Here is a 26446-nt window from a genome sequence, read left to right on the forward strand (position 1 = left end):
TTTCCAGCAGCAGTTTATATTAAAAGAGATAGGAGCAGGATAAGGCCATTCAGCCCAAGTCTCCTGAACCGTTCAAACATTCTGATTTTTTTTCAACCCAATTCTCTGCCTTCGACTGTAACTTTTAACCTTCTTACCAATCAAAAACCTATCCATCTCTGCCCTATATATACCCAATGACTTGGCCTCATAGAAATCTGGCAACGAATTCCAGATTCAGCATTTTTCGATTAAGAAATTCCTCTTCTTCTCAGTTTTGAAGGAGCATCCCTTTATTTCTGAGGCTGTGCTCTCAGATCCTATACTGTCTTACTAATGGAAATGTCCTCTCCACATCCAGTCTTTCAGTATCTGTTAAGTTTCAAAGAGGTTCCTCCTCATCCTTCTGAATTCTATCAAGTACAGGCCCAAAGACATTAAGCAACCCTCATATGTTTATCCTTTCCCGGGTTCATTCTCATGAATCTCCTCTGGACCCTCACCAACACATCTTTCCTGAGATAAGGGGCTCAAATTTAATCACAATAATGATCAATAGAAATTTAGGTGGTTTCCATATCCTGTGACATAATCCATTTTTGGTTCTCGGCAGATGAAATGCATTAACAGAAAGCACTAATATAACTGGGAAAGGCTAGGTAACCAATGTGGTCATGATTGAGATGCAGAGAAGGTGTAGGAGGATATGAACAAGCTACATGAATAGGTGAGGACATGGCAGATAGAAGACAATGTGGAAAAATATAGGAAGGTTGGAGCACTGGAGAAGAGATATCTTGTTGGGTCCTAGTGAGAGAACCAATGGAATTTTGTGTGCAGTTCTGACCTTCTTACCTAAGGATACATTTGAGACAGAGAGAGTACAATGAAGGCTGCCCAGCTTGAATTTGAGGATGGCAGAAGAGATTAAACAGTCCAGAATTCATAAGGATAAAAGGTAATCTCAATATATAGTAAACTTAAAAGGGCATGACAAGGTAGGTACATAGTTAATATTTGCCTGGCTGACAGGTCTAGAACCGGGAAGTAAGGGGCTGGCCAACGCGGATGGAGGAGAAATTTCTGACCTCGAAGATGACATATCTTTTACATTCTCTGCCTAGGTGAGTTACTCATTTGCTGAGAATAGTTAAGAAAGAGATTGTTGGCTTTTTAAATATGAAGAGAATCAATCTATATGGGTATAGTGCAGAAACGTGGCACTGAAATTAAAGATCAGCCTTAACTGACTGAATGATAGTGGAGACACAAGGGACCAAATGACCTATGCCCTCTGTTTCTTGTGCTATTAATCTCACAGAGCCACCAAGAGGCATTAATTTAATCCATTAGCCATGGTTAATATTTCAAATTTACTGCTAATAACTTCTATACATTCAAGCAAAAGTCATATATTCTTTGAGAGATAGGTGTAGTGAATAAATTATGTAATCAGCATAAAACCAGAGTACTTTAAATTGAAAAGACAATACCATAGCAGGAAGGGGACTTTCTGAGATTGGACTGGAAGATGAATTGAATGAATTTGTTTTGCTTAAACTGGAGCAGAGAGGGTAAAGATTTAATCTTGATCTAATCACACCTGAATACCTGGTACTCAAACAAAAGGCCTGAAATAAGAAAGTGATATCACAGACAGACATCTCTGCTTAAATTCTGAAAGTTAAAATTGGCAACAATTCTTTTTATGTAGGTTATTGCAATTTAATTATAGGGGTGTGTGGGAATATATTTAGCATTTTGGGATTTTGTGCATAGGATTGCATTATAAGACCATATAACATAAGAGCAGAACTAAACTATTCAGCCCATTCAGTCTGCTCCACCATTCGATGATGGCTGATTTGTTTTCCCTCTCAGCCTTAACCTGTCAACCTTCACTTCAAGCACACACAATAATTGGGCCAACACAGCTCATGGGTGGCACTGAATTCCACAGATTTACCTCTCTTTGGCTAAAGAAATTCCTCATCATCTCAGTTGTATAGGGACAATTTTGTACTCTGAGTCTGTGCCCTCTGGTCCTAGACTCTCCTATTATTGGGAAAAAATCCTCCCCATGTTCATTCTATGTAGGCCTTTCAATATTTAGTAGGTTCAATATGATCCCTTTCCCTGCCACTCATTCTTCTAAACTCCAGTGAGTACAGGCAGAGAGCCATCAAACATTCTTCATATGTCAACCCTTTCATTCCTAGGCCATTCTCGTAAACCTCCTCTGGACCTCCTCCATTGACAGAACATCCTATCTTAGAAATGCAGACCAAAACTGCACACAGTACTCCTAATGTGGTCTGACCAATACCTGATAAAGCCTTATTATTTCATCGCTTTTATATTCTGTATAAAATATATCCTGCACGAGAACTCCGAAGTCCTTTTCACCTCTGATTTTTGAATTCGGTTTAGAAAATAGTCTACACCTTTGTTCCTTCTACTAAAGTGTGTCACCTTACACTCCCTACACTGTATCCCATCTGCCACCTAATTGCTCATTCTCCTAACTTGACTAAATCTTTCTGCAGACTACTTGCTTCCTGAACAGTACCTGCCTCTCCAACTATCTTTATATCATCCACAAACTTGGCCATCAATTCCATCATCCAGATCATTAACATATAACAAGAAATGAAGTGGTTCCAACACTGACCCACGTGGAACACAACTAGTCAACCACAGCCAACCAAAAAAGACGCCCTTTATTCCCATTCTTTGCGTCCTGCCAGTCACCCAATCTTCTGTCCAGGCTAGTCATCTTCCTGTAATACCATGTGCTTCTACCTCGTTTAGCAGCCTTGTATGCAGCAACTTGTCAAAGACCGTCTGAAATCCAAGTAAATAACATAATTGACTCCTGAGTCGGCTGGGGTGATATACTGCGTCCGGTGCTCCTGACGCGGCCTTCCATATATTGGTGAGACCCGACACAGACTGGGAGATCGTTTTGCTGAACACCTACGCTCTGTCCGCCAGAGAAAGCAGGATCTCCCAGTGGCCACACATTTTAATTCCACGTCCCATTCCCATTCTTATATGTCTATCCACGGCCTCCTCTACTGTAAAGATGAAGCCACACTCAGGTTGGAGGAACAACATCTTATATTCCGTCTGGGTAGCCTCCAACCTCATGGCATGAACATTGACTTCTCTAACTTACATTAATGCCCCACCTCCCCTTTGTACCCCATCAGTTGGTTATTTATTTATTTATTTATCTCTCCTTTTTTTTTTCTCCCTCTGTCCCTCTTACTGTAACTCCTTGCCCATCCTCTGGGTTCCCCCCCCCCTTTCTTTCTCCCTAGGCCTCCTGTCCCATGATCCTCTCCCTTCTCCCTCGTATCCCTTTTGCCAATCAACTTCCCAGCTCTTAGCTCCATCCCTCCCCTTCCTGTCCTTTCCTATCATTTCAGATCTCCCCTTCCCCCTCCCATTTTCAAATCTCTTACTATCTCTTCTTTCAGTTAGTCCTGACAAAGGGTGTCTGCCCGAAATGTCAACTGTACCTCTTCCTATAGATGCTGCCTGGCCTGCTGCATTCACCAGCATTTTTTGTGTGTGTCAATTGACTCCTTTGGCTATCCTGCCTGTTATTTTCTCAAGAATTCCAACAGATTTGTCAGGAAAGATTTATTTTTTACAGAAACCATACTGACTTCAGCCTGTTTGCCTCCAAGCTCCCTAAAACCTCATAATTAATAATGGATTCCAACATCTTACCATTAAATTTGGGCAAGCTGGCTTTTGCCTTGCTCCCTTCTTAAGGAGTGGAGTGACATTTGTGATTTTCCAGTTCTCTAGAACTATTCCAGAATCTACTGATTCTTGAAAGATTATTACTAATGCCTCCACAATCTCTTCAGCTACCTCTTTCATAACTCTGAGGTGTAGTCCATCTGGTCTGGGTGTATTCATGTTGGAGAATAATGAGACTCATAAACAAATTAACTTTTATTTTTGTCTAGTACAGAATAAAAAGTTCTCAAATGAATATTTTCATGCAGGTGACCGATATCTGGAAAAATTTCTTGGCTGAACTGGTTGAGACGGAAATACAAAAATCTCTGTGGAAAGCTGGCCTCAGTTCACCAGAACCTGGCACCAGCCTTGTTGATGTGGAAGATGTTTTTGGTTAGTGCCTACAACATTGTCTCTTTTCTTAAAGTACAGTACTTATACAAAAAGCTATGAAAGTAACATGAAATGAAACCAGTCAGTCATGCCAGAGAATATTAAGGACAATGTCTCCAAGGTTAGAATCTGGAAGTTTTTTTTTCCAAATTCTCAATACTCTCAATCAAAATTCTCAGCCATCAAGAATAAATGTTGAATTGACAGCCCTACTTTTAACAAACTACTCTAATATGCCTCACGAAACTCTGCTGATCAGTAAGCTTGGTTAATCAGTCAATATCATGTAGGAAGCAAATTAAACTGAATGATATTGGAAACCACTTGCCAAAGCGGTATAAGAAGGCTCAGATAGAGTGTTAATTGTCGAACAATTAATATAAATGATTGTCTTCAGAATGTGAATAGGGAAAGGATCAGTGTAATAAAAATATCTAAAAAGGTAAAGGAAGTGTAGAGTTTGGAAGTTGGCTAATTAGGCTTTTGGAATATCAGGGCCATAATCTCTAATGCTCTTACATCATTAATCCAAGCATGCATACTATGTATAAATTTGCATGCTAACATCATGCTTACTATACAAAAATAATTGTACTGGTTTGTACTCGTGTACTGACTTACAAAGATATTAGTCAAATGTTTCTCTACTTCTTGGATCCATACGTGTGCAACAAAGGAAAGCATTATGTTGACCTCATCATCATCATCATCATCAGGTGCCACGCCCAGTTTGAGCTTTGACTGCCATGCCCCACACTCTCCTGTTTCGGGTCAAGTGGATCAATTCATTGGTATTCATTTCCAGTTCTCTGGCTGCTGTCCCCATCATCATTCCTCTTGCTTTCTTCCCTTCAATCTTTCCCATAATTGTGGACATGGTGGAGGATTACAAATACCTGGGGATACGAATTGACAATAAACTGGACTGGTCAAAGAACACTGAGGCTGTCTACAAGAAGGGTCAGAGCCGTCTCTATTTCCTGAGGAGACTGAGGTCCTTTAATGTCTGCCGAACGATGCTGAGGATGTTCTATGAGTCTGTGGTGGCCAGTGCGATCATGTTTGCTGTTGTGTGCTGGGGCAGCAGGCTGAGGGTAGCAGATACCAACAGAATGAACAAAATCATTCATAAGGCCAGTGATGTTGTGGGGATGGACTCTCTGATGGTGGTGTCTGAAAAGAGGATGCTGTCAAAGTTGCATGCCATCTTGGACAATGTCTCCCATCCACTACATAATGGACTGGTGGGGCATAAGAGTACATTCAGCCAGAGACTCATTCCACCGAGATGCAGCACAGAGCGTCATAGGAAGTCATTCCTGCCTGTGGCCATCAAACTTTACAACTCCTCCCTTGGAGGGTCAGTCACCCTGAGCCAATAAGCTGGTCCTAGACTTATTTCCTGGCATAATTTACATATTACTATTTGATGTGACTTGGCTATTACCTTGTACAAATTCCTAATTAACTGGTCCATATTCTCCATTCCCTTTGCTAAAACTTTAATCCTGTCGATCGCATTTATGCCTCTGCCATTCCACAAGTCTCTCCAGCAGAGGTCAGCGTTAAGTAACCAGAAACAAGAGTCGTGGCTAATCTTCCTCGGTCTCTAAGCTAATTGTACTCCAGAAATCTTTTGTTCCAGATGGAAAATACCTTCAAGTGCTATATCAGGTGGGCTTAACATGTTACTGGATCCAATTGATAGGCAGGATAATAAACTAAATTTTATACCAACCATCTCCCTACAGTATAGTTAGCCATTCAGGTAAAGCAATGAACCATATGAATTTACTCACTGGAGTATTTTTTCCTCTACTAGTTACTAAATGTCAGGAAATACAGAACAGGTAAAGAGAAAGTATTTCAATATCAGGTATGTAACTGAAGCCTGCTGATCAAATGGTACACTTACCAACCCTCTGAGTTAACCTGTGCTAAAGCCACCATTTTGAAGATACATTGCTCTCGAATATGTAGTATCAACTTACAGCCAAGTTTAATGCACAAGTAGTGATTCTTTTATTGTTGTATATTCCCTTTATCTTTCATAGTTCACACATTTATCATGCAATTATGCAAAAGGTATTCTTTGGACAATTATTTCTTTATTTTGGGTGGTTTGCAGTACATAGCTACCCATGGTTAAGGATAATGCAGGCCCTCAGAGAGGAATGTATGCAAGCTGTTCATAGAAATGTATGTACAAGACTCAGCTAGAGACAATAGACAATAGGTGCAGGAGTAGGCCATTCGGCCCTTTGAGCCAGCACCGCCATTCACTGTGATCATGGCTGATCATCCACAATCAGTACCCTGTTCCTGCCTTCTCCCCATATCCCTTGACTGCGCTATCTTTACGAACTCTATCTCTTTCTTGAAAGAATCCAAAGAATTGGCCTCCACTGCCTTCTGAGGCAGAGCATTCCACAGATCCACAACCCTCTGTGTGAAAAAGTTTTTCCTCAACTCCGTTCTAAATGGTCTACCCCTTATTCTTAAACTGTGGCCTCTGGTTCTGGACTCCCCCAACATCAGCAACATGTTTCCTGCCTCCAGCGTGTCCAATCCCTTAAAAGTCAGATCCCCTCTCATCCTTCTAAATTCCAGTGTATACAAGCCCAGTCGCTCCAGTCTTTCAACATATGACATTCCCACCATCCCTGGAATTAACCCAGTGAACCTATGCTGCACACCCTCCATAGCAAGAATGTCCTTCCTCAAATTTGGAGACCAAAACTGCACACAATACTCCAGGTGGGGTCTCACTAGGGCCCTGTACAACTGCAGGAGGACCTCTTTGCTCCTATACTCAACTCCCCTTGTTATGAAGGCCCACATGCCATTAGCTTTCTTCACTGCCTGCTGTACCTGTATGCTTACTTTCAGTGACTGATGAACAAGGACACCCAGATCTTGTTGTACTTCCCTTTCTCCTAACTTGACACCATTCAGATAGTAATCTGCCTTCCTGTTCTTGCCACCAAAGTGGATAACCTCACATTTATCCACATTAAACTGCATCTGCCATGCATCTGTCCAGTCACCCAACCTGTCCAAGTCACCCTGCATTCTCATAACATCCTCTTCACATTTCACACTGTTACCCAGCTTTGTGTCATCTGCAAATTTGCTGATGTTACTTTTAATCCCTTCATCGGGAGGAGAAAATTGCGGGGCGACGCAGCTTGCAGCAGCCACTCCTGTGAATGATATCTGTTATCTGTCAAGTAGGGTGCTGTGCACAATCCTGATTGATGGAGACAGATGTGAGAGCACGGAGGAACATCCGTGAAACTTCTGAAATGCCCGCTTCACTGCCGCTGCTACTGTGTGATCCAGAATCTCTGGAGGGGAAGCCCCCGAGTCCTCGGCTTTGCTTGTTGCTTGGCGGCCGGGGCGGGGTCGAAGCGCTTGGCAGAGATGGTGCTCGGTGCTCGGTGTCGAAGGGCTGGTCGGAGGCTGGAGGTTTTTGGACGGACTCAGAGTCGGCTGCGGTCGGGTGCTTACAATGCATCGGCAAGTTTGCGGCGCTTGGAGCTTCATGGCAGGGAGAGTTTCTCCCTTCTACCGTCTGCATGAGATGATGGGGCTATCGGGACTTGAGACTTTTTTTTTACCATGCCCATGGTCTGCTCTTTATTAAATCACGGCATTGCTTTGCATTGTTGTAACTATATGTTATGTGGTTTTGTCAGTTTTAGTCTTGGTTTGTCCTGTGTTCCTGTGGTATCTTTCTGAAGGAACATTGTATCATTTTTTAATGCATGCATTTCTAAATGACAATAAACGAGGACTGAGTGTCCTCATAATCTAATCTAAACTAAATCATTATTGTATAAATAGCTGGATCCCAGCACCGAGCCTTGTGGTACCCCACTAGTCGCTGCCTGCCATTCTGAAAGGGACCCGTTAATTCCTACTCTGTTTCCTGTCTACCAACTAATTTTCTATCCATGTCAGTACCCTACTGCCAATACCATGTGCTCTAATTTTGCGCACTAACCTCCTATGTGGGACCTTATCAAAGGCTTTCTGACAGTTCAGGTACACTACATCCACTGGCTTTCCCATGTCTATTTTCATAGTTACATCCTCAAAAAATTCCAGAAGATTAGACAAGCATGATTTCCCCTTCGTAAATCCATGCTGACTCGGACCTATCCTGCTACTGCTATCCAAATATGCCACTATTTCATCTTTTATAATTGACTCCAGCATCTTCTCCACCACTTATGTCAGACTAACTGGTCTGTAATTGCCTGTTTTTTCTCTCCCTCCTTTCTTAAAAAGTGGGATAACATTAGCTACCCTCCAATCCGTAGGAACTGATCCTGAATCTATAGAACATTGGGAAATGATTACCAATGCGTCCACGATTTCTGGAGCCACCTCTTTAAGTACCCTGGGATGCAGACCATCAGGCCCTGGGGATTTACCAGCCTTCAGTCCCATCAGTTTACCCAACACCATTTTCTGCCTAATGCTAATCTCCTTCAGTTCCTCTGTTACCCCAGGTCCTCTGGCCACTATTACATCTGGGAGGTTTTTTGTGTCTTCCCTAGTGAAGACAGATCCAAAGTACCTGTTCAACTCGTCTACCATTTCCTTGTTCCCCATAATAATTTCACCTGTTTCTGTCTTCAAGGGCCCAACTTTGGTCTTAACTATTTTTTTCCTCTTCATATACCTAAAGAAGCTTTTACTATCCTCCTTTATATTCTTGGCTAGCTTACCTTCGTACCTCATCTTTTCCCCCTGTATTGCCGTTTTAGTTATCTTCTGTTGCTCCTTAAAAGTCTCCCAATCCTCTGGCTTCCTGCTCATCCTTGCCATGTTATACTTCCTCTCTTTTATTTTTACACTGTCCTTGACTTCCCTTGTTATCCACAGTCGCCCCTTACTCCCCTTAGAATCTTTCTTCCTCTTCGGAATGAACTGATCCTGCACCTTTTGTATTATTCCCAGAAATACCTGCCATTGTTGTTCCACTGTCATCCCTGCTAGGGTATCTTTCCAGTCAATTTTGGCTAGCTCCTCCCTCATGGGTCCATAGTCCCCTTTGTTCAACTGTAATACTGACACTTCCAATTTTCCCTTCTCCCTCTCAAATTGTAGATTAAAACTTATCATATTATGGTCACTACCTCCTAATGGCTCCTTTACCTCGAGTTCCCTTATCAAATCTGGCTCATTACACAACACTAAATCCAGAATTGCCTTCTCCCTGGTAGGCTCTAATACAAGTTGCTCTAAGAATCCATCTCTGAGGCATTCCACAAACTCCCTTTCTTGGGGTCCAGTACCAACCTGATTTTCCCAGTCTACCTGCATGTTGAAATCCCCCATAACAACTGTAGTATTACCTTTGCAACATGCCAATTTTAACTCTTGATTTAACTTGCACCCTATATCCAGGCTACTGTTTGGGGGCCTGTAGATAACTCCCATTAGGGTCTTTTTGCCCTTACAGTTTCTCAGTTCTATCCATACTGACTCTACATCTCCTGATTCTATGTACCCCCTCGCAAGTGACTGAATTTCATTCCTCACCAGAAGAGCCACCCCACCTCTTCTGCCAACCTGTCTGTCCTTTTGATAGGATGTATAGCCCTGAATATTCATTTCCCAGCCCTGGTCCTCTTGCAGCCATGTGCTATGTCTCTGTTATTCCCACAACATCATACTTGCCAATTTCCAACTGAGCCTCAAGCTCATCAAGCTTTATTTCGTATACTCCGTGCATTCATATATTAGATTAGGAGGACACTCAGTCCTCGTTTATTGTCATTTAGAAATGCATGAATTAAAAATGATACAATGTTCCTCCAGAATGGTATCACAAGAAACACAGGACAAACCAAGACTAAAACTGACAAAACCACATAATTATGACATATAGTTACAACAGCGTAAAGCAATACTGTAATTTGATAAAGAGCAGAGCATGGGCACGGTAAAAAAAAGTCTCAAAGTAGCCTCATCACCTCACGCAGACAGTAGAAGGGAGAAACTCTCCCTGCCATGAACCTCCAAGCGCCACAAACTTGCCGATGCAGCACCATTTGAAGCGCCTGTGACACCGAGCACCATCCTCTGCCGAGCGCTTCAACCCTGCCCCGGCCGCCGAGCAACAAGCAAAGCTGAGGACTTGGGGGCTTCCCCTCCGGAGATTTCAGACCACACAATAGCAGCAACAGCGAAACAGGCATTTCAGAAGTTTCATCAGATGATCCTCCGTGCTCTCACGTCTGTCTCCATCAAATCAGGATTGTGCACAGCACCCTACTTGACGAATAACAGACATCACCACCGGAGTGGCTGCTGCGAGCTGCGTCGCACCGCCATATATACTTTTAATCCATTTAAAGTAATACTTTTACTCCCCTCACCTTTCACATCAATTCCTATTGCACTTGGCCATACTCTCCAATCCCTTTCTGAGCTTTCTGCCCCATTAATTCCGTTGTCTTTCTTAACTTTTCTTATTCTCTTTCCCTTTAACTCCATCCTTATATTTCAAGTTCATCCCCTCCCCCCTACTACTTAGTTTAAACACACCCATGTAGCAGTGGCAAACCTGCCTGCCAGAACGCTGGTCCCCCGTCTGTTAAGATGCAACCCGTCCCTTCTGTACAATTCATCCTTACCCCAAAACAGATCCCAGTGGTCCAAGAATCTAAATCCCTGCTCCCCGCACCAGCTCCTCAGCCACACATTCAGATCCCCTATCTCCCTGTTCCTGCCCTCACCAGCACAAGGAACTGGAAGCAAACCCGAGATAACCACCCTGGAGGTCCTATGTAGCTTCCTCAAGCCTCCTCTCCCATTAATTGAGATAGTAGGTGATATGTGATAACCACATATACCTACCTATTCTCTTGTACCTTAATTGGTTAATAAAATTTATTAATATCAGACTTAAAAGTTGCCAACTGATTATACATCCAATTGCCCTTTGTAGAAGAGAACTCCAAACTGTGAACAGAAGCGTTACCTAACTTCTCTCCTGAAGTGGATGACTTACTCTTTTAGTGTACACTCCTTGATCCCTAAACAATGGAAATACTTTCTCCATTCTTAAATACCTTAAACTTCAATCAAACCATACCCTCACTCTCTCAATTCCAGGGAATAAAATCCTAGTCTGCAACATCTCTTTATAAATTTATGCATGGAGTCTAGGTATCATTCTCATGTAGTGTCTTCACCATGTTCATCCTAGTCCACTATTTCCTAAGATGTCAGAATCAGAAGCAAATCAGGTTTATCATCAGTGATCTTTATCATAGAATTTAATGTTTTGTGGTAGTACAGTGCAGAGACAAAATATTATTATAAATAAGTGTAAAAAGGGACTACTCAGAAACCTGATGGCAGAGAGAGAGCTTTTCCTAAATCATTCAGTATTTGTCTTTAAGCTCCTGTACCTCCTTCCCAATGGTACGGACAAGAAGAGAGTATGTTCTGGATGGTGAGGGTCCTTTGTAAATAATGCTGCTTTCCTTAAGCACCATCTTTGAAGATGTCCTTGATTGTGGAGAGAATTATGACCATGATGGTATTTACAAACCTCTACACCTCTTGCGATCCTGCACATTGGAGCCTCTACCAGGCTGTGTTGCAACCAGTCAAAATGCTCTCCTGCTAAGGAAAATTTTAAGTCTTTGATGACACAGCAAATCTCCTCATTCCTAATAAAGTAGAGCCACTGGTGTACCTTCTTTGTAATTAGATGTAATGTCAATAATTGCTTTTTTGTTATAATACAAGCTTTTAAGAATTTCTTCTATGAGATTTTAAATTGTTTTTCTGCATTGAAGATGCATCTCAGAAAGCAGAAGCAGTCAAGATCCTACATGTGATTTTTGACATGAGAAACCAAGAGCTCCTTGTGAAAAACGGCAAAATTGGAAATATTGCTCACACCCTGGCAATGCTTTATTATCTGTTCCAAGACTTTAGCAAGGTAAACTTCACATTGCTGTTTCAGGACAAAAATCCACTACCATACACAAATCATTAGAAATTGATGCAAATAGACTTGACTGTTGACTAAATCGTTTTGGACACCCAGCTGTAAAAGGAGGGTGTCACTTAGCTGTATAGAGTGCAGAAAAGATTGAGATGTCACTGGGACTGGAGGGCTTGAGTTAGAAGGAGAGACAGGATAGGCATTTCTCCTGGAGCACAGAAGGCTTAAGCATGACCTTAAAAACATGTATGAAATCCTGTGGTGCATAGATAGAGGATGGTCACAGTCTTTTTCCCCAGGGAAGGAGAGTCTAAAACTAGATGACATAGGTTTAAAGTGAGAGAATTGTAGATAAACTTAGTAGATTGATTGGGTGAAATAATGTTACAAGGGTGGTCTTTCATTTTCACTCTATAGAAAGGATAGAACAAAGTACTTTCCATTGGATATCCGGCCCAATTGTATAGTTAGGTTTCAGCTGGAAGAAAGTGCAGATAAAAATGCACGAATGGGTGGCTGGGATTCTATTTGGATAGGCACAGAAACAGACCCTTGGTTCCAACTCGCCCATATCCCACCACACTATCTATCCCAACTCATCCAACTGCCTACCTTTGAAAATATCACTAAGCCAGGGGTTTCCCAACCTGCAATCCATGTACTCCTTACTTAATGGTATTGTTCTCTGGCATAGAAAAAGGTTGGGAACCCCTACTCTAAGCCTTACCCAACTTATGTACCTGTCCAAATGATTTTTTAAATATTGTAACTGTATCCTCATCTGTAACTTCCTCTGGTAGCTCATTCCACCCTCTGTATGGGAAAAATTGCCCCGCAGGTCACTTTTAAACTATCCTCTCTCTTTAAAATTATGTCTAGTTCCCTACCTTTTAATAAGACTGTGATAATCCACTTACTTATGCCCCTCATGATTTATATACTTGGATAGTCATCCTCCCAGCTTCATCCACTCCAGTAAAAATACATCTCAGCCCATTCAGTCTCTCCTTATAACTCGTCCAACAGATTCAGTACTGATACCTCGGCACTGTACAAGTTATAATATGACTTTCCAATTCGTGTACGCAATGCCCCAAGGATGATGGTAAACCTACTACCTTCTTCATTACCCTATCCCTCCTGTGTAGCCACTTTCAGGGAAAAACATATCTGGACCCATGGGTCTCTGTTAGGTCATGGGGGGGGGGCGGGGGCGGGGTCTTCACTTGAAATATTATTTTCTTTGAATTATATACTTCAAAGGATTGTGTTTAAAGCTGGGATCAATACAGCTTTGAAATCAAGATTTAGGATGGAGTGAAAGGTGGAAGTCTTTGTGATCTTGTAGTGTAGATTTCAGAGGTTGTATGGCCTCTTGCACAAGATGCCTGTAGGGTAATAAGGGACAGAAACTTCTGTCTGAATCAAAGGCTATTTATGTATGTTCATTTAACATAGTCTCACGGCTTGTTGCAGGCAGTCAAATACGGGGAACTGGCTTTGGAAGACAACAAGATGTTTGTACACAACGAAAAAGAGATTGCAACAATCCAACGTCTTCTCACAGCGGCTAAAAAAGCACTGTCATATCCTGGTGGAAAGGGACCGTCCCCATATGATTGGGCTAACTCGTGCTAAAAATTGCTATATTATTATGTCAGGTTATTCATTTTGAATACCAAAATGGAGATGTGGTTACATTTTCAAACACTCACATGGACGGGGCCTGAGGCTCTCCAATATTTTGGCAATATATTAATAAAAACAGAAAACTATCTGTGTTTCTTGAACAAAATATTACAGCAAATGAGGGAGTGCAAGCATTACCTGTGGCAGTTTAAAAACCAGTATCATACAACAAATAAAGGCTCACTCCCACAGACGTGTATTTATAAAACATCAAATGTTTCACAATGCTATCACAATTACTGTACAAGTCAGTGTTTTGTGTTAATACATCAACTGTGTTATGCATAGCATAAAAGCCCTCATGAATGGGAGTGGTGAGGTGGGAATACAGGAAATAACTAACCATTTTGGTTGACACCAAAATAAGTCCCCAGTTTTGGAAATCTGAAATCCACCCCAAAATTAATCAAAAACTGCAAAGAGCAGATGAACCACTGGACAGCAACCTAACACAGCAGAGGTTTTCCACTATTGTAAAGTAGCAATGCAGATTTATCAAAAGGTAGCACCAACACTTAATAATGTCAAGCATACCAGAGTAAGAATTACAAAGTACTATTAGAAACAGAACAGAATCTACATTTATTTCTATTGTTATCTGTTAGTTATATTGGGTATTTCAATAAAGTCAACTATGTAACAGTAAAGACAGAGGTGAGTATAACCTCTACACTACATATCAATGTCTTGTACACTTAGAAGAATAATGTACTTGACCAGTGTTGTGGATGTGCATTGAGCCATGTTCCACCCAGTCCCACCATGTCAATTGTTTCCTTTGGTCAAGGGAGGCACAAGGCAGATTTAGAAAAGACAAAATATTGAGGTCTAGGCAGGGCAAATATGAAGAGCATACATTTAAGATCATTGTTAAGATTATGGAGTGGGATGGGGTGTTATGCTAAAATAAAACTAGAGCTCTGGGGATCTGGAACTTGCTGCCTGAAAGAACAGTGGAAGCTGAGATCTTGGTGTTTAAAACAATGTCTACATGAACAAACTAAAAACAGTAATCTATAAGGCTACAGATTAAGACCTGGAATCAGAAGGATAAAATAGCTGAATGTGCCCAATAACCCTCAGTCTATTAAGTAATTCCTAGACTGGCTCTACCCCTAGGGTCATCATGCCCATGTCTCCAGCCACTCACTTTAACAATGTTTCTCAATGAACTCAGCATCTGCTTTTTTTTTTCAGCATTAATTCACAGGATGAAGCAAGCATCAGCCCTATTCCTCATCCTTTTTTCCAGTCCTGGTGAAGGTTTCAGTCCAAAATATCAACTGATTACTCTTTTCCATGGATGCTACCTGGTCTGCCAAGTTCCTCCAGCATTTTGTGTGCGTGTTGCTTGGATTTCCAGCATTTGCAGATTTTCTTGTCTTTGGTGCTATGGTAGCCATTTTTTAAAATGCCAAAAAAAAAGCTCTCTTTTTCTCTTTTAAAGGCTCTCTCTATGATTAAAGGAATTAAATTTTATGGGAATCTGGAACTTGATAGCTTCGAGGCTGGTAGAGCCAGAATCTCTCAGTTTATGAAGTACCAGGATGGGCACTTGATGGGCCATGATGTACAAATCTAAGAGCTGGGCACTTCTACTAGTCCACATGTTTCTTCTGGTCAAAAATGACCAAAATCCCACCCATGATATCCAATAAATCATTGTCAAAATTTACAAGTAGAAAGCAAAGTACACTGGTTCTAAAGGCAGTTGTGGCATACAAATCCAATGAAAATCCAAAACCAACTTCTAAGTTCAATGAGTGTTTAAATGTTGAAATTTTACAAATTCTTAGCAATATGTTTTCCAAAAGGTTGTTTCACTGTAGAATATATAATACATCAGTGCACAATGTAACCCTTTAATTATTGCTCTATTGTTAGAAAACACACAGCTTAATAAATATTAGTTTCTATGAATTTTATTATATGCTAGAAAATTTGAAACGTTTTTATCATGATCAATGTAACTAATACCATAGCTGTGACTTTTCAACTAGTTATTCAAATATCATTTGAGGGAGTTTCAAAAACTGCCAGATCCATAAAACATTCTGTACACTCCAAAGTGATAACTGCAAAATGGTCTAGGCTGATAAATGAATAACATTCTTTGGAGAGAAAAAAGCGCACAAACTTGGATCCATAGTGTGGTGTTGCTGAACAAATATAAAACTACAGTTTTTATTATTAATGTTCAACTCAAAGAATATGGATTTAAAAAAAAATATTCACTACCTTGTGGACCTTACAGGGCTATTTAGTTCCATAGAGGCCAAAAGAAATGCATGGTGTAATAGTGGTTCAGAATGTAATCATGCAGCACTACAAGCTATTGCCAAAACCACAAGGGGTGAAATGGGGGAGGAAGGGGTATGCAACATATTTAAGGCCCTTTTAATATTCTGCTGAACTTCTATACACTGCACATTTTTCCATTTTAAGAGTAGCATCTAAATAGAGGTATCCTGTTATTCTATCATGTATTGTTTGAAGTGCTTGCTTTTAAACTGAATCTTAAAAGACACTATTTCAAAAATATTCTAAGAATGTGATAGTAAATGTTTTCATGTTTTCTGTTATTTGTGTAGTTCAAATCACAACCATTTACACATCTACAAATGTAATAAAACTCCAGTTGGTTTATTGTTAAAAATTCACATACACATAGGAAGGAAAGTACAATACTGATTTCAAGAATTCAGTTTACTCCCATTCAAATGTTCATGAACCCACTACCAAGTATTCTCAATTTCATTAGTCCTTCAAATTTTCAAATAATGCCAAGTCAACCACTTACCATTTAACCACACTCTTAACATCTTTACAAATCACAAAAGACATACCTTGTGCTCTCTCTCTTTCTCTCTCTCTCTCTCTCTCACACACACACACACACACACACAATGCAAAAAAACAATTAGTAACCCACTGTTGTAATAGAATGATTGCCCAAAAAGACCAAAATAGCTAAGAGTTTGTTTCTTCATGGCAAAAGCAAAAGGGTAGTTTGCATTTATGGCAAAGGGTATCACTCATATATCATCAGAATCAAAATCATAAAATGAGTTAATATGTTTTATTATACCTTTGGGCTGCAGTCACTCAGATGTCAACAAAAAAGCTATACAACAAAGCTGCGCAAGTAGCACAAAGCAGCACCAGGTCTACAAGTGGAACATTTTCTACTTTAGCTTCATATTCAAATGACAATTCACAAGTAGAACAATATTTATTAAAAAGTAAAAATGTTTTTTAAAAAGTTTAAATTTATAAAATATCATTTTCTGTGAAAAAAGATGAAAAATTTACGCAAGTTTATAAATTTGCAAATTCTAGCTGCCATTTGGACAAGATAAAAAAAAAGCTACAAATTTAGGTTTATAAAAATTCACAACTTATATACAAGATCCTTTTGGTGCAAATCATTATTACACCATTCAGAACTGCAGCCCAAGGGTCTAATAGATTATTTTGAACAGAATGCATGCTCTAATTTTATTTTGCACTGTTTGAATGCCACAGTCACTTTTACAACTCCTGGGTGTTTGATCCTGAAGACAAGGTAATTGCACATTCCGCTATTGGCAGATCCTATATCACAAACCATGTTGCAAATGCAATGTAAAATCAAGGATATACATTCTGAAAATAATAAACTGCATCACCCTTTAGCTTATTGTAGTTTACCCAAAAAGAAACAAGTAGTGGGTTACTTTACACAATACATTGACCAGAATGGAAATGCTGCTCATGGTGCTACTTTATCCCAACAAGGATGACTGAAAACAAATGTAATGCACATCTCCCAAACTATCTCCGGTAAAAGTAATTTACACAAATCATAAAGAGTTAATATGTAAAACTGCTTCAATTATTTTCCTAATGTTGTCAAGGATACCTGGTTGTGCAAATGCCTTATACCCTATCTTATTCGTGGCCTTCTGACTACTGCATCAATCACATTTGAGCAAGGCACCCAGTCTAACATGCAGGCATACTTTCACAAAAAAAACAATTTTGCTCTAAACAATGCTCTACAGAGAAAAGCAGTTAGTAAAACCATCAATAAATTCAAACTTCATAGCTGTACAGTTCAGTGCATCAGAACACTTACAGCTTATTCATACAGTGTACATTTTCATACCTTTCCCTCCCATTCCTACCCCAATGTTTAAAGAACACTGTTTACGAAATAAGCTGTAAAAGCATAAACTCATTTTCAGATGTTCAAATACATTTTCCTCTTAAATACAAGTTGATTTAATTCCTACCTACGTAAATATGCATAACATACTATTTATGCCCGGAGAATAGGACAGGTTTTCCTCTCCTGCTCTCCTTCAATTGGTCTGAAAACACACCCAAGTATCAGGATTGGCATAGTTGTCTCAGTTTCACACTCTAAAATGAACTGCTCTGAAGTCTGCTAGGGCAAAATGACAGGTGTTGGAATGTGATATAACACTAAATTAGGAATTCCAGTTTTTTTCCTGCATAGTGGAGTCAGCTTTATTTCTCTGCCTGTACTATCATGCTGATTCTAGGACACTCACTTACAATTTCAGGGATTATGTTAAAGAAATCCTCTGAAGGTGTTGCAAATGCTAAAGATCTGCAATAATTATTTCTGTTCCAGTGCTCACATCTCAAACCAAATTGGAATGAAAGGATAAATTTTCTGCCAGTGTCTCCATCTAAATATTGTGCAACTTTTTAGTATTTTTGGTAGAGAGTGGTGAATGGCATAATTAAAGTTATTAGTATGTCCTTTATTAGTTTCCTCCAATTATTTCTGATAACTACATTGCATAGGGTTAGCAACTACATGACACTTGTTTGTTGTTTACATTCAGAACACAATCCATAGAAAGGAACATTGTGCAGGTAAAGAAATTCACATCTGTAAAAATTCTCCAAGTGTATGGCGTGCAATGTTTAATTTTTGTTTAAAATCACCATTAGATTATAAAAGTAAAATCAATTTAGATTTTAGATTTACTCAACAGCTAACTGCAAATCATGAATTATCTCACAGGTTCACCCAAGTGTTAAAAGTCTTATTTTAACCAGGATACTTCCACTGTGCAAACCATTGCACATGCAACTTGTCACAGTATTACTCAGTAAAAACTTTAATATTTTAAATCACTGAAAGAGATGGGGCAATGCATCAAAAACACTCCTGTTGCTTCTTTATCACCATATTCACTTTGAATTACTGTTTTTTAAAAAAATTTTGTCACAGTTACCATAGTTAATTACACTAAATTTTTCAGGACTTACTTGTGCAAACACAGAGGCCCTTCATCCTCTTAAATGCTCTGAAATTGCAAACCATCTCTATTTGTATGTAATTTTCTATCAGTTTAGAACTCTCCAATTTCACACAAAAACTGTATGTGCTTTATTAGTTATGTCTCTCCCTCAATGACATTAGACATCCCCCCCATTCATATACCCAAATTTTAGATGTTCACAAAGATGACAGAAAATTCCAAATTTAAAGCCACCTTTGTAAAGATGCACAATTTCAAAAGGGGAAGGGCACAATTCAAAGAGAACACAGAGAAAGGATAGAGTCATTAACAGTGCATGTGAAAATGTGCCTTCATTTTTTCAGTTACATTTTAATCTAGATTGAAACCTTGTCATTCTTAAAATATCACTTTTACAGAGAAATCAAGGAATTTCTTTAGATAAAACATCAAGGCTAACCCATGTTGTTTGGAAAAAATGTGAGGATTGTGGAAGTATACTGTTTGTGCAATAAATGTTGTTAACTGCACATAGAATTTTCTGTTTGCTGTTGAAAGCATTCAGAAAGGTGGCAAAAAAATTGCATTTCTCCCTTGTTTTTACTGCTCTAAAGATTAGGTGACAGTTAAACTTGGTGAATCTCAGGCACTTCAAATGCAAGTTTGAGTAGCAAACATTAGTAGGCTTTATGACTTGGAGTCAAAACCAGAATATTACAAACACTACTGGAAAATAAGAACCAAATCTGGTTTAATTTTTTGGTACTGTTTATACTTTCTCCTGGAGATTAATTCCCTTGTCCCTCTAGTCCAGGCACACCAAAGTCAAAGTGATGCATTTATGTCTTTAGTTGTCAAGAAATGGTATGCAAAAATATTTGAGATATTTAGTCAATGTTTAACTGCATGAAGTAAGTCCTTATTTGATTCCTTAATGCAGCTGAAATGTTTCCAAGAATTGTTAATATTTATTGAAAAGCAGGAGCTGGCGATTATTATTTGAAAGCAACGCCTGGAATTTGAGATATTTTCCAAAATAGATGTTGTTTAAAAATTGCAGTAAATCATATACTTTATAGAAGTAAATATTCACAAACCATCTTAAAAAGACAATTACTTTGAGGAAACATTGGTGCAAATCTTCCAACTCCTTTAAAACTGCAATAATTTTCAAGTTAATTGAATTATATATAATACATCTGCAAAAACAACTAGCTTCTGAAAATCAGAATAAAAACAGAAAATGCTACATGCAAGAAAAAAGTAGATCTAAAATGGTATCTTTGTTTATCTCGCTTCATGGATTATATGTGTCCTGCCAAGCACCTTCACCACTTTCTCTCTATATGTTGAGTAAATGCAGTTCTCCCAGAAGGAATTAATTAAATAAAACATATCTGTTGTGCAGACACATATTATGGTCTTCATGTACAGATCACTGCAGTCAGAACCTGTCTTTTACTGCTTTAAGTACTCACAGATCAACAAACTACATCAGAGCTTTCTTGGATAGCAATTGTGCACAGAGTGCCTAACACCATATTTGCGTGAATATGTAAGCATTTGTGAGATACACATACAGCTTATTGTGGAGCATGCAATCAAAGTGAGTCCTGCGTACAGAAATACTTCTATTACATTTAGAGACCTGGTTTTCTTCAGCATCTCAAGGAAATTTCTTTGGGCAATAGGTCAAGATTCAGCAAACATAAACAAATCTTATGGCCAAATATGTTCTGAAAATCTGGTTACTTCAATCTCAATGTAATAATTATTTTTAATACAACATTGTCATTTTTAAAAATTGATATATTTAATCCATTAATGTGGTTAGTATGCAGTTCATCCCACATACTAATTGCCACTTAATGGAGCCATTTTACTTGATTTTTTATTATGCAATAGCTAGATAAGATGATGGCTTTTAAGTATTTACAACAGTAATGATGATAAAAGCTTATATTTGAGCTATTTTTGAATCTCGAATATTTCTAAATAAATTTAGTTTCAAATTACTGCATTGTAATCCTAGTTTGTTTAAAATGTCATAACTTTGTGCTTGCTGACATTTATACTCCAAGAGTCACACAATCAGTAATGTGCACTCAAACTCACCAATTACTGAAACTCAAAAAGCACAATATGATGCTAATGTGTTAATCATACTGGAATCTATAATTCATAAATACAGACACCATCTTTTTACAACAGAGGCTTGATGACCATCTTTGGAGTTGGCTTCTTATATATCTGAAATAATCCAGTCCATCTCTCTATAATCACACATTTTGTGGATATTAACTATTTAACAGATAATGATATTTCAGCATATAAACATCAAATTTGAGATTCTGAATTATGTAAAATGATTTTAAAATTATTAGCTTTGAGATACTATGTGTGTGTATATATGGCACCTTGTGGACCATCTGTTAAATCAACTGGTTACTGTGCAGATAAGCATTTCACATTTCAGCATAATGCACAATAATAAACAGGGTAAAATATTGGAGAAAATAGTTTAAATGGGACAACTAGTTTATGTTCATTTTAAACTGTAATGCTGGTAGAAGTATTGGGAAGCAAAATTAAAATGATTGAAAACACGGGCTTCATACCACATATCAATTTAGTTGCTCGTGAAGCAAAAGGATATTGTCAAAGAATGAGACTATAAAACCTATTTATTTCCCTGATATTTCCATGTTATGCCTAAGATTGTTTGTATGGAGCTACAAATTAATCAACTGAGTTGATAAAAATTACGAAGTTATTGATCTCATAACTGAATCTTCATTAAGATGCTCTCACTTTAAAACAAAGGGGAACTTTTTCCAAGCAACTTGTTTTCCCATCATATCTAGTCTCATATCCTCAACATAACCTCCTTTATCCATTAATTTGCCTGGTAGACAACATCATATTCCAAACTCCGAAACCTATTCAGATTATCAGATGATGAACCATGTATCTTTTCACACTGGGAATTAAATTCTCTAATTTTCTGCAAGAATTTATAATCTCAGTATTTTAGCCCTACAATTCAAGAATGTTCTTTTTAATGAGAGTGTAAGAATCAAAATTGCAGCTTGTATTATATTTGGTGTGTGCTGTAATTTTTCCCTATCACCCTTATTTTGTTTTGAAGCCAACTGAAATACAGGTTTGTAAGTGACTACATGCTCCAGTATACTAAATGACAGATTTGTTAATTAGCACATCAGTTTAAACTGTTACCACAGAAATTACTGAAAAATGTTCTGTATAGGCAGATTTTATCAAGTAGCACTGCTAATATAGCAAACAGAAAACAAGGAACATGAAAATTACCTCATCTAAGGAAAGGAAAATAACATAGAAGGGCAGTTCATTGTATAGAGGTAAGAGATTGATTCAAAATGCAGAAATTCAACCATGCCAACATAGGGAGATGTCAAGTAGAGGCAATGCACTTCCCAACTAGAACTGATGAAGGCTTTCCCCCACAACATTAACTGTTATCTGCCTTTAAGACATTAACCAACTACCTTCTTATTGCAAGGCAATGTCTTTTAATCAATCATCCTATTGTGTTACTGATTTAAGTTTAAAGGTCGTGGTTAACAAACACTTCCACCAACCCCAATGGCATCAAGACACGATAACCCACCTGGAGTGGGCTGATGGTTGTAATCGATCAGGTTTATGCACAAATTCAGACTTAATAGTTAATACGCAAGGAAAAAAATTACATCACATCCCTTTAGATAATTCTTTATCCTTTTCATCCAGCTGAGCTAGGAAAGCACTTCTGTTTATACCTGTTAGTAGAGCTTCCTCATTTCACTCACTCAATATTTTAATTTCAGTATTTATGAGATTGTTCATGTTGTAGCCTGGATCAGGCAGTACAGTGTGCATGGATTTGGAAACAGTAGTGTCAGTGTCCCTGACCTCCACTATTTCAGGGTCACTCTCGCTGGAGCTCGATCCCACACTCATGGTGAATACACTCTCCGGGATGGAGCTAGCAGGAGCCCCCACCTCTGGCTCACTTGTTTCACTAGCACTAGAAACTACAGAAAGAAGTGACATTTTCCTGGTTAGTCTGCTTGGCAGTAGCGACAAGGCATAGTCCGCTATGATACTACTTACATCCAAATTGCAAGCTTTGTCAAAGGCTTTGAATCCTACATTTGCATTGGCTTCACACACTACAAATGAACCATCATCTTTTCTGAGCAGATCGATACCGCAAATGTCCATGCCCAAAATATTGGAAACCTGGATTGCCAACTGCTTGCCCTGCTCACTCAACTGGTACAGCACACCAACACCTCCTGTCAAACAAAAAAAAAATCAGTTCAGAACTCAAGGAAATGATCATTATTTACAGTATTAACAAAGAGAAAGACTATTTGTATGTGGTTACTCATGAAATGATTGTTTTCTACATGAAGCCTCTAACTGATTCTGTGCTGCAAAATTAAAATTCAGATTTCTAGTCCAAGATCATTTTAATTTGGGCTTATCCAGAGGCAGTGTGTGAGTCTCAGATTGTTCAAGGTTGATATATCTGGTGATGGTAATGGGACAAACTCCCACTATCTATTAAGTGCTCACAAAGGCATGTGCCTCAAATAGCCTCTGACAAGCAAGTACAGCTCCTGGCCTTCATGTATGGTTTAGCTACTAAGCCCGGCGAAATCATTCTACTGACAGCAGAAGGGGCAAAGGCGAGTTACTAGCATCTTAAAACCAGTAACTTCAGCCAGATGGGGCTTCTCAGTCGTAGTTGGAAGATCTCAAAGCTCCGCTGCCTTGTGGCTATACTCACTCATGGGGAGGGCTTTGAGAATAAACCCTAAGGGAAAAATCTGGAGCTGAGTCCCTAAGGCAGCCTTACATTGAGTTCAACACTGACTGGCAACTCCTGCAATGCTGCTGGTGCCAAACTGTATCGATCTCTGCCGTTCCTTTGGATTCATCACATCTGATGTGTGGAGAGGGAGAGCTTGCTACATGGGCAGAAGCTTTTTCTCCATATTGTACTGACCGGGCTCGCACATCTAGATAGCTAGGACACAACAACCATGGTTGACCTTGACGGTGGCCTCACAGGGTCTCAGATAATAAACTTAATCAGCATATAGTATATCAATTCTACAAATCTTGGATTAAAGTCATTAGTCATTCCCATTACCAAATGCCAATGCTTACATTTTCTGCTCACTTAATCATTTTTGACAGCAGGAAGTAACAAGGGATCAAATATCATGTTGGCTTTTGCTGCAAGTCAATTTGAATACAACATGGTGACACCTTTACATGTGGTCCTGATACGATCATACTGAAATACCGTAAACAGCTCTGGTCTCCCTACACAAGGAATGATGCACTTGTGACAAAGCAAGCACAAGATTTTTTGGTTTGATTTCTAGGGCAAAGGTTTGTCTTAAGAGGAGAGGTTAAATAAAATGTGCCTCTATTCCGTGGTGTCAGCAAAAAAAAAGATCTTATTAAAATATGAAAAATTCCATGGAGCCCAGACTGGGTAGATACAGGTATGATAGTTCTTATGGTTGGAATGCCAAGAACCCATGGGCCATTCAAGACAGATAAGAAATTTCATCATTGAGCGTAGTAAATGTTTATAATTCTTTATCCAAAAAGGTTGTAAAACCTGATTTGTGGAGGACACTCAAGGCAAAGACAGGTAGATTTCTGGATATTGAAGGCTTAAGAGATATGGTGAATAGTGTTGCTGAAGTAAAATATCAGCTATGATCTTATTGCTTGGTGGTGCAAGTACAAGCCAAATAGCTAATTCGTGCATCTATTTATCTCTGGTTTTTCTTCACCCAATCATTCAAACAAAAATACAAACCATTCTCAAATTGGGAAATATTATAAAGGGCAATTTAATCACTAATCTCTTGGTTACCTCACAAAAATCAAATTGGGCCATATTCTAAAACCACTATGGACCTCCACATGCAGCTACTCCCACAGTGCTGCAAAACAGTGAATTTCAGAATATTTTTTAAAATGGCAATATGTCAAAGGCAGCATTAATGTAAGATTTACAAGTGAAGACATGGAGACATTGAGCTCATTGTTTTGCAGTTCTGTCCTTCTTAAAAGTCAAGAGGAGAGGCTGCTGATATAACCAAATTTCTGTTGTAGTATATGCCCTTTCAAGTTCAAGTTTAATTGTCATTCAACCATACATGAATACAGCCAAATAAAACAGCATTACTCTGGGGCCAAGGTGCAAAACACAGTACCAACAGTCACACACAGCACAAGGCACATACAAGATAAAACACATACAAGATATCAATAAATACAGTCACACAAAAAATAGTCCAAGACTCTGAGTCCATGAATGTTGCAGAAATCTGCAGTCGACCACAATGCAGCTTGTCTTTTGCCGAGTGAACACCGGGGGACAGCACCGACTCCAGCTTGTACGCCGCACCACACCACCTCCGGTGAAGTGCAGCAACTCTGACGCCTCTCCTACCACCAAGGCCACACAGCTTCCCCGATGTCCGCCAATAACTCAGTGAATTGGATTTGAAGCATTCCACATTAACAATGTCCAACAGAGTCTTGCGATCACAAGAAAAGATGGTGCATAAGGTGTTTATCATGTTTACCAACATGGACAAAAGAAAAACTAACTGTTGCCTTGACATGGCTGAGCTTGTTGAGTGCTGTTATAGCCACACCCATCCAGACAAATGGGTTCATCAACCTCACTTGAATCTTTTAAATACAGAAACTCACGGATTACCAGGCAAGCTATTCATTACCAAGTCAATAGCTTCAAGTCTATGTTTGTTCAATCAAACTGTGGTCACTGATGCTCCTTAAGATATTGATGATTGTGCTATTAAAGTTCAATGGAAGTTGGTTTTGCCTGTTCTTGCTAGAGGTGCTCATTATCCTGAAGTTGCAATATGGACATTACCAAAACATACCAGTACAACCACTGATTTCGTCCATAGCCTGTTTGATCACCAGAGTTCTGAATGGAGCTCAACACAAACTATGAGCAAACACAGGACCTCCCTGCATTACAAACAGCTGACTTTTGGACACCTTGTACATACAAATGAGCATTTTGGAGATCAGCAGGAAGGATGGGGATGAATTTTCTGGGCACTACACCAAGAAAAGGGCATTTTAAATCTGCTTTCTCTCCCTCAGCCACAACAATCAGGGGATAGGGTCAAGCTGAACAGACCAACTCGCACACTCTGAGGCTGGTGGCTACTCTTCCCATACCTTCTGTTTTATTGTCACAAATACATCTGTGATCCTCTTTCACATGTTTTGTTCACTTCGAACTCTCAAACAGTTTTAATTATAAACATTTTTCAAGAATGAAATCTTATTGTGACCTGGAGTT

The 26446-nt window shown here is 39.1% G+C and overlaps 2 protein-coding genes across 5 annotated transcripts in view; one reads left to right on the forward strand and one right to left on the reverse strand.

The window, feature by feature from the left end:
• The window catches only part of zmynd12 (zinc finger, MYND-type containing 12), a 33330-nt gene extending 19366 nt beyond the window's left edge, over positions 1 to 13964 (forward strand). Inside the window, exons 6-8 of the mRNA XM_063033140.1 lie at positions 4002 to 4128; positions 11952 to 12097; positions 13580 to 13964. Of these exons, the coding sequence (XP_062889210.1) occupies positions 4002 to 4128; positions 11952 to 12097; positions 13580 to 13741 (435 nt within the window). The 3' untranslated portion in view covers positions 13742 to 13964. The remainder of the gene's footprint in view (positions 1 to 4001; positions 4129 to 11951; positions 12098 to 13579) is intronic.
• Positions 13965 to 16238: 2274 nt separating this feature from the next.
• The window catches only part of rimkla (ribosomal modification protein rimK-like family member A), an 86915-nt gene continuing 76707 nt past the window's right edge, over positions 16239 to 26446 (reverse strand). For all 4 annotated transcript variants that reach the window (XM_063033085.1, XM_063033084.1, XM_063033086.1 and 1 more), the window contains one exon: positions 16239 to 23369. In XM_063033085.1, the coding sequence (XP_062889155.1) occupies positions 22873 to 23369 (497 nt within the window). In that variant the 3' untranslated portion in view covers positions 16239 to 22872. The remainder of the gene's footprint in view (positions 23370 to 26446) is intronic.

Source organism: Mobula hypostoma, chromosome 25 (assembly GCF_963921235.1).
Source record: "Mobula hypostoma chromosome 25, sMobHyp1.1, whole genome shotgun sequence".
Taxonomy (NCBI): Eukaryota; Metazoa; Chordata; class Chondrichthyes; order Myliobatiformes; family Myliobatidae; genus Mobula; species Mobula hypostoma.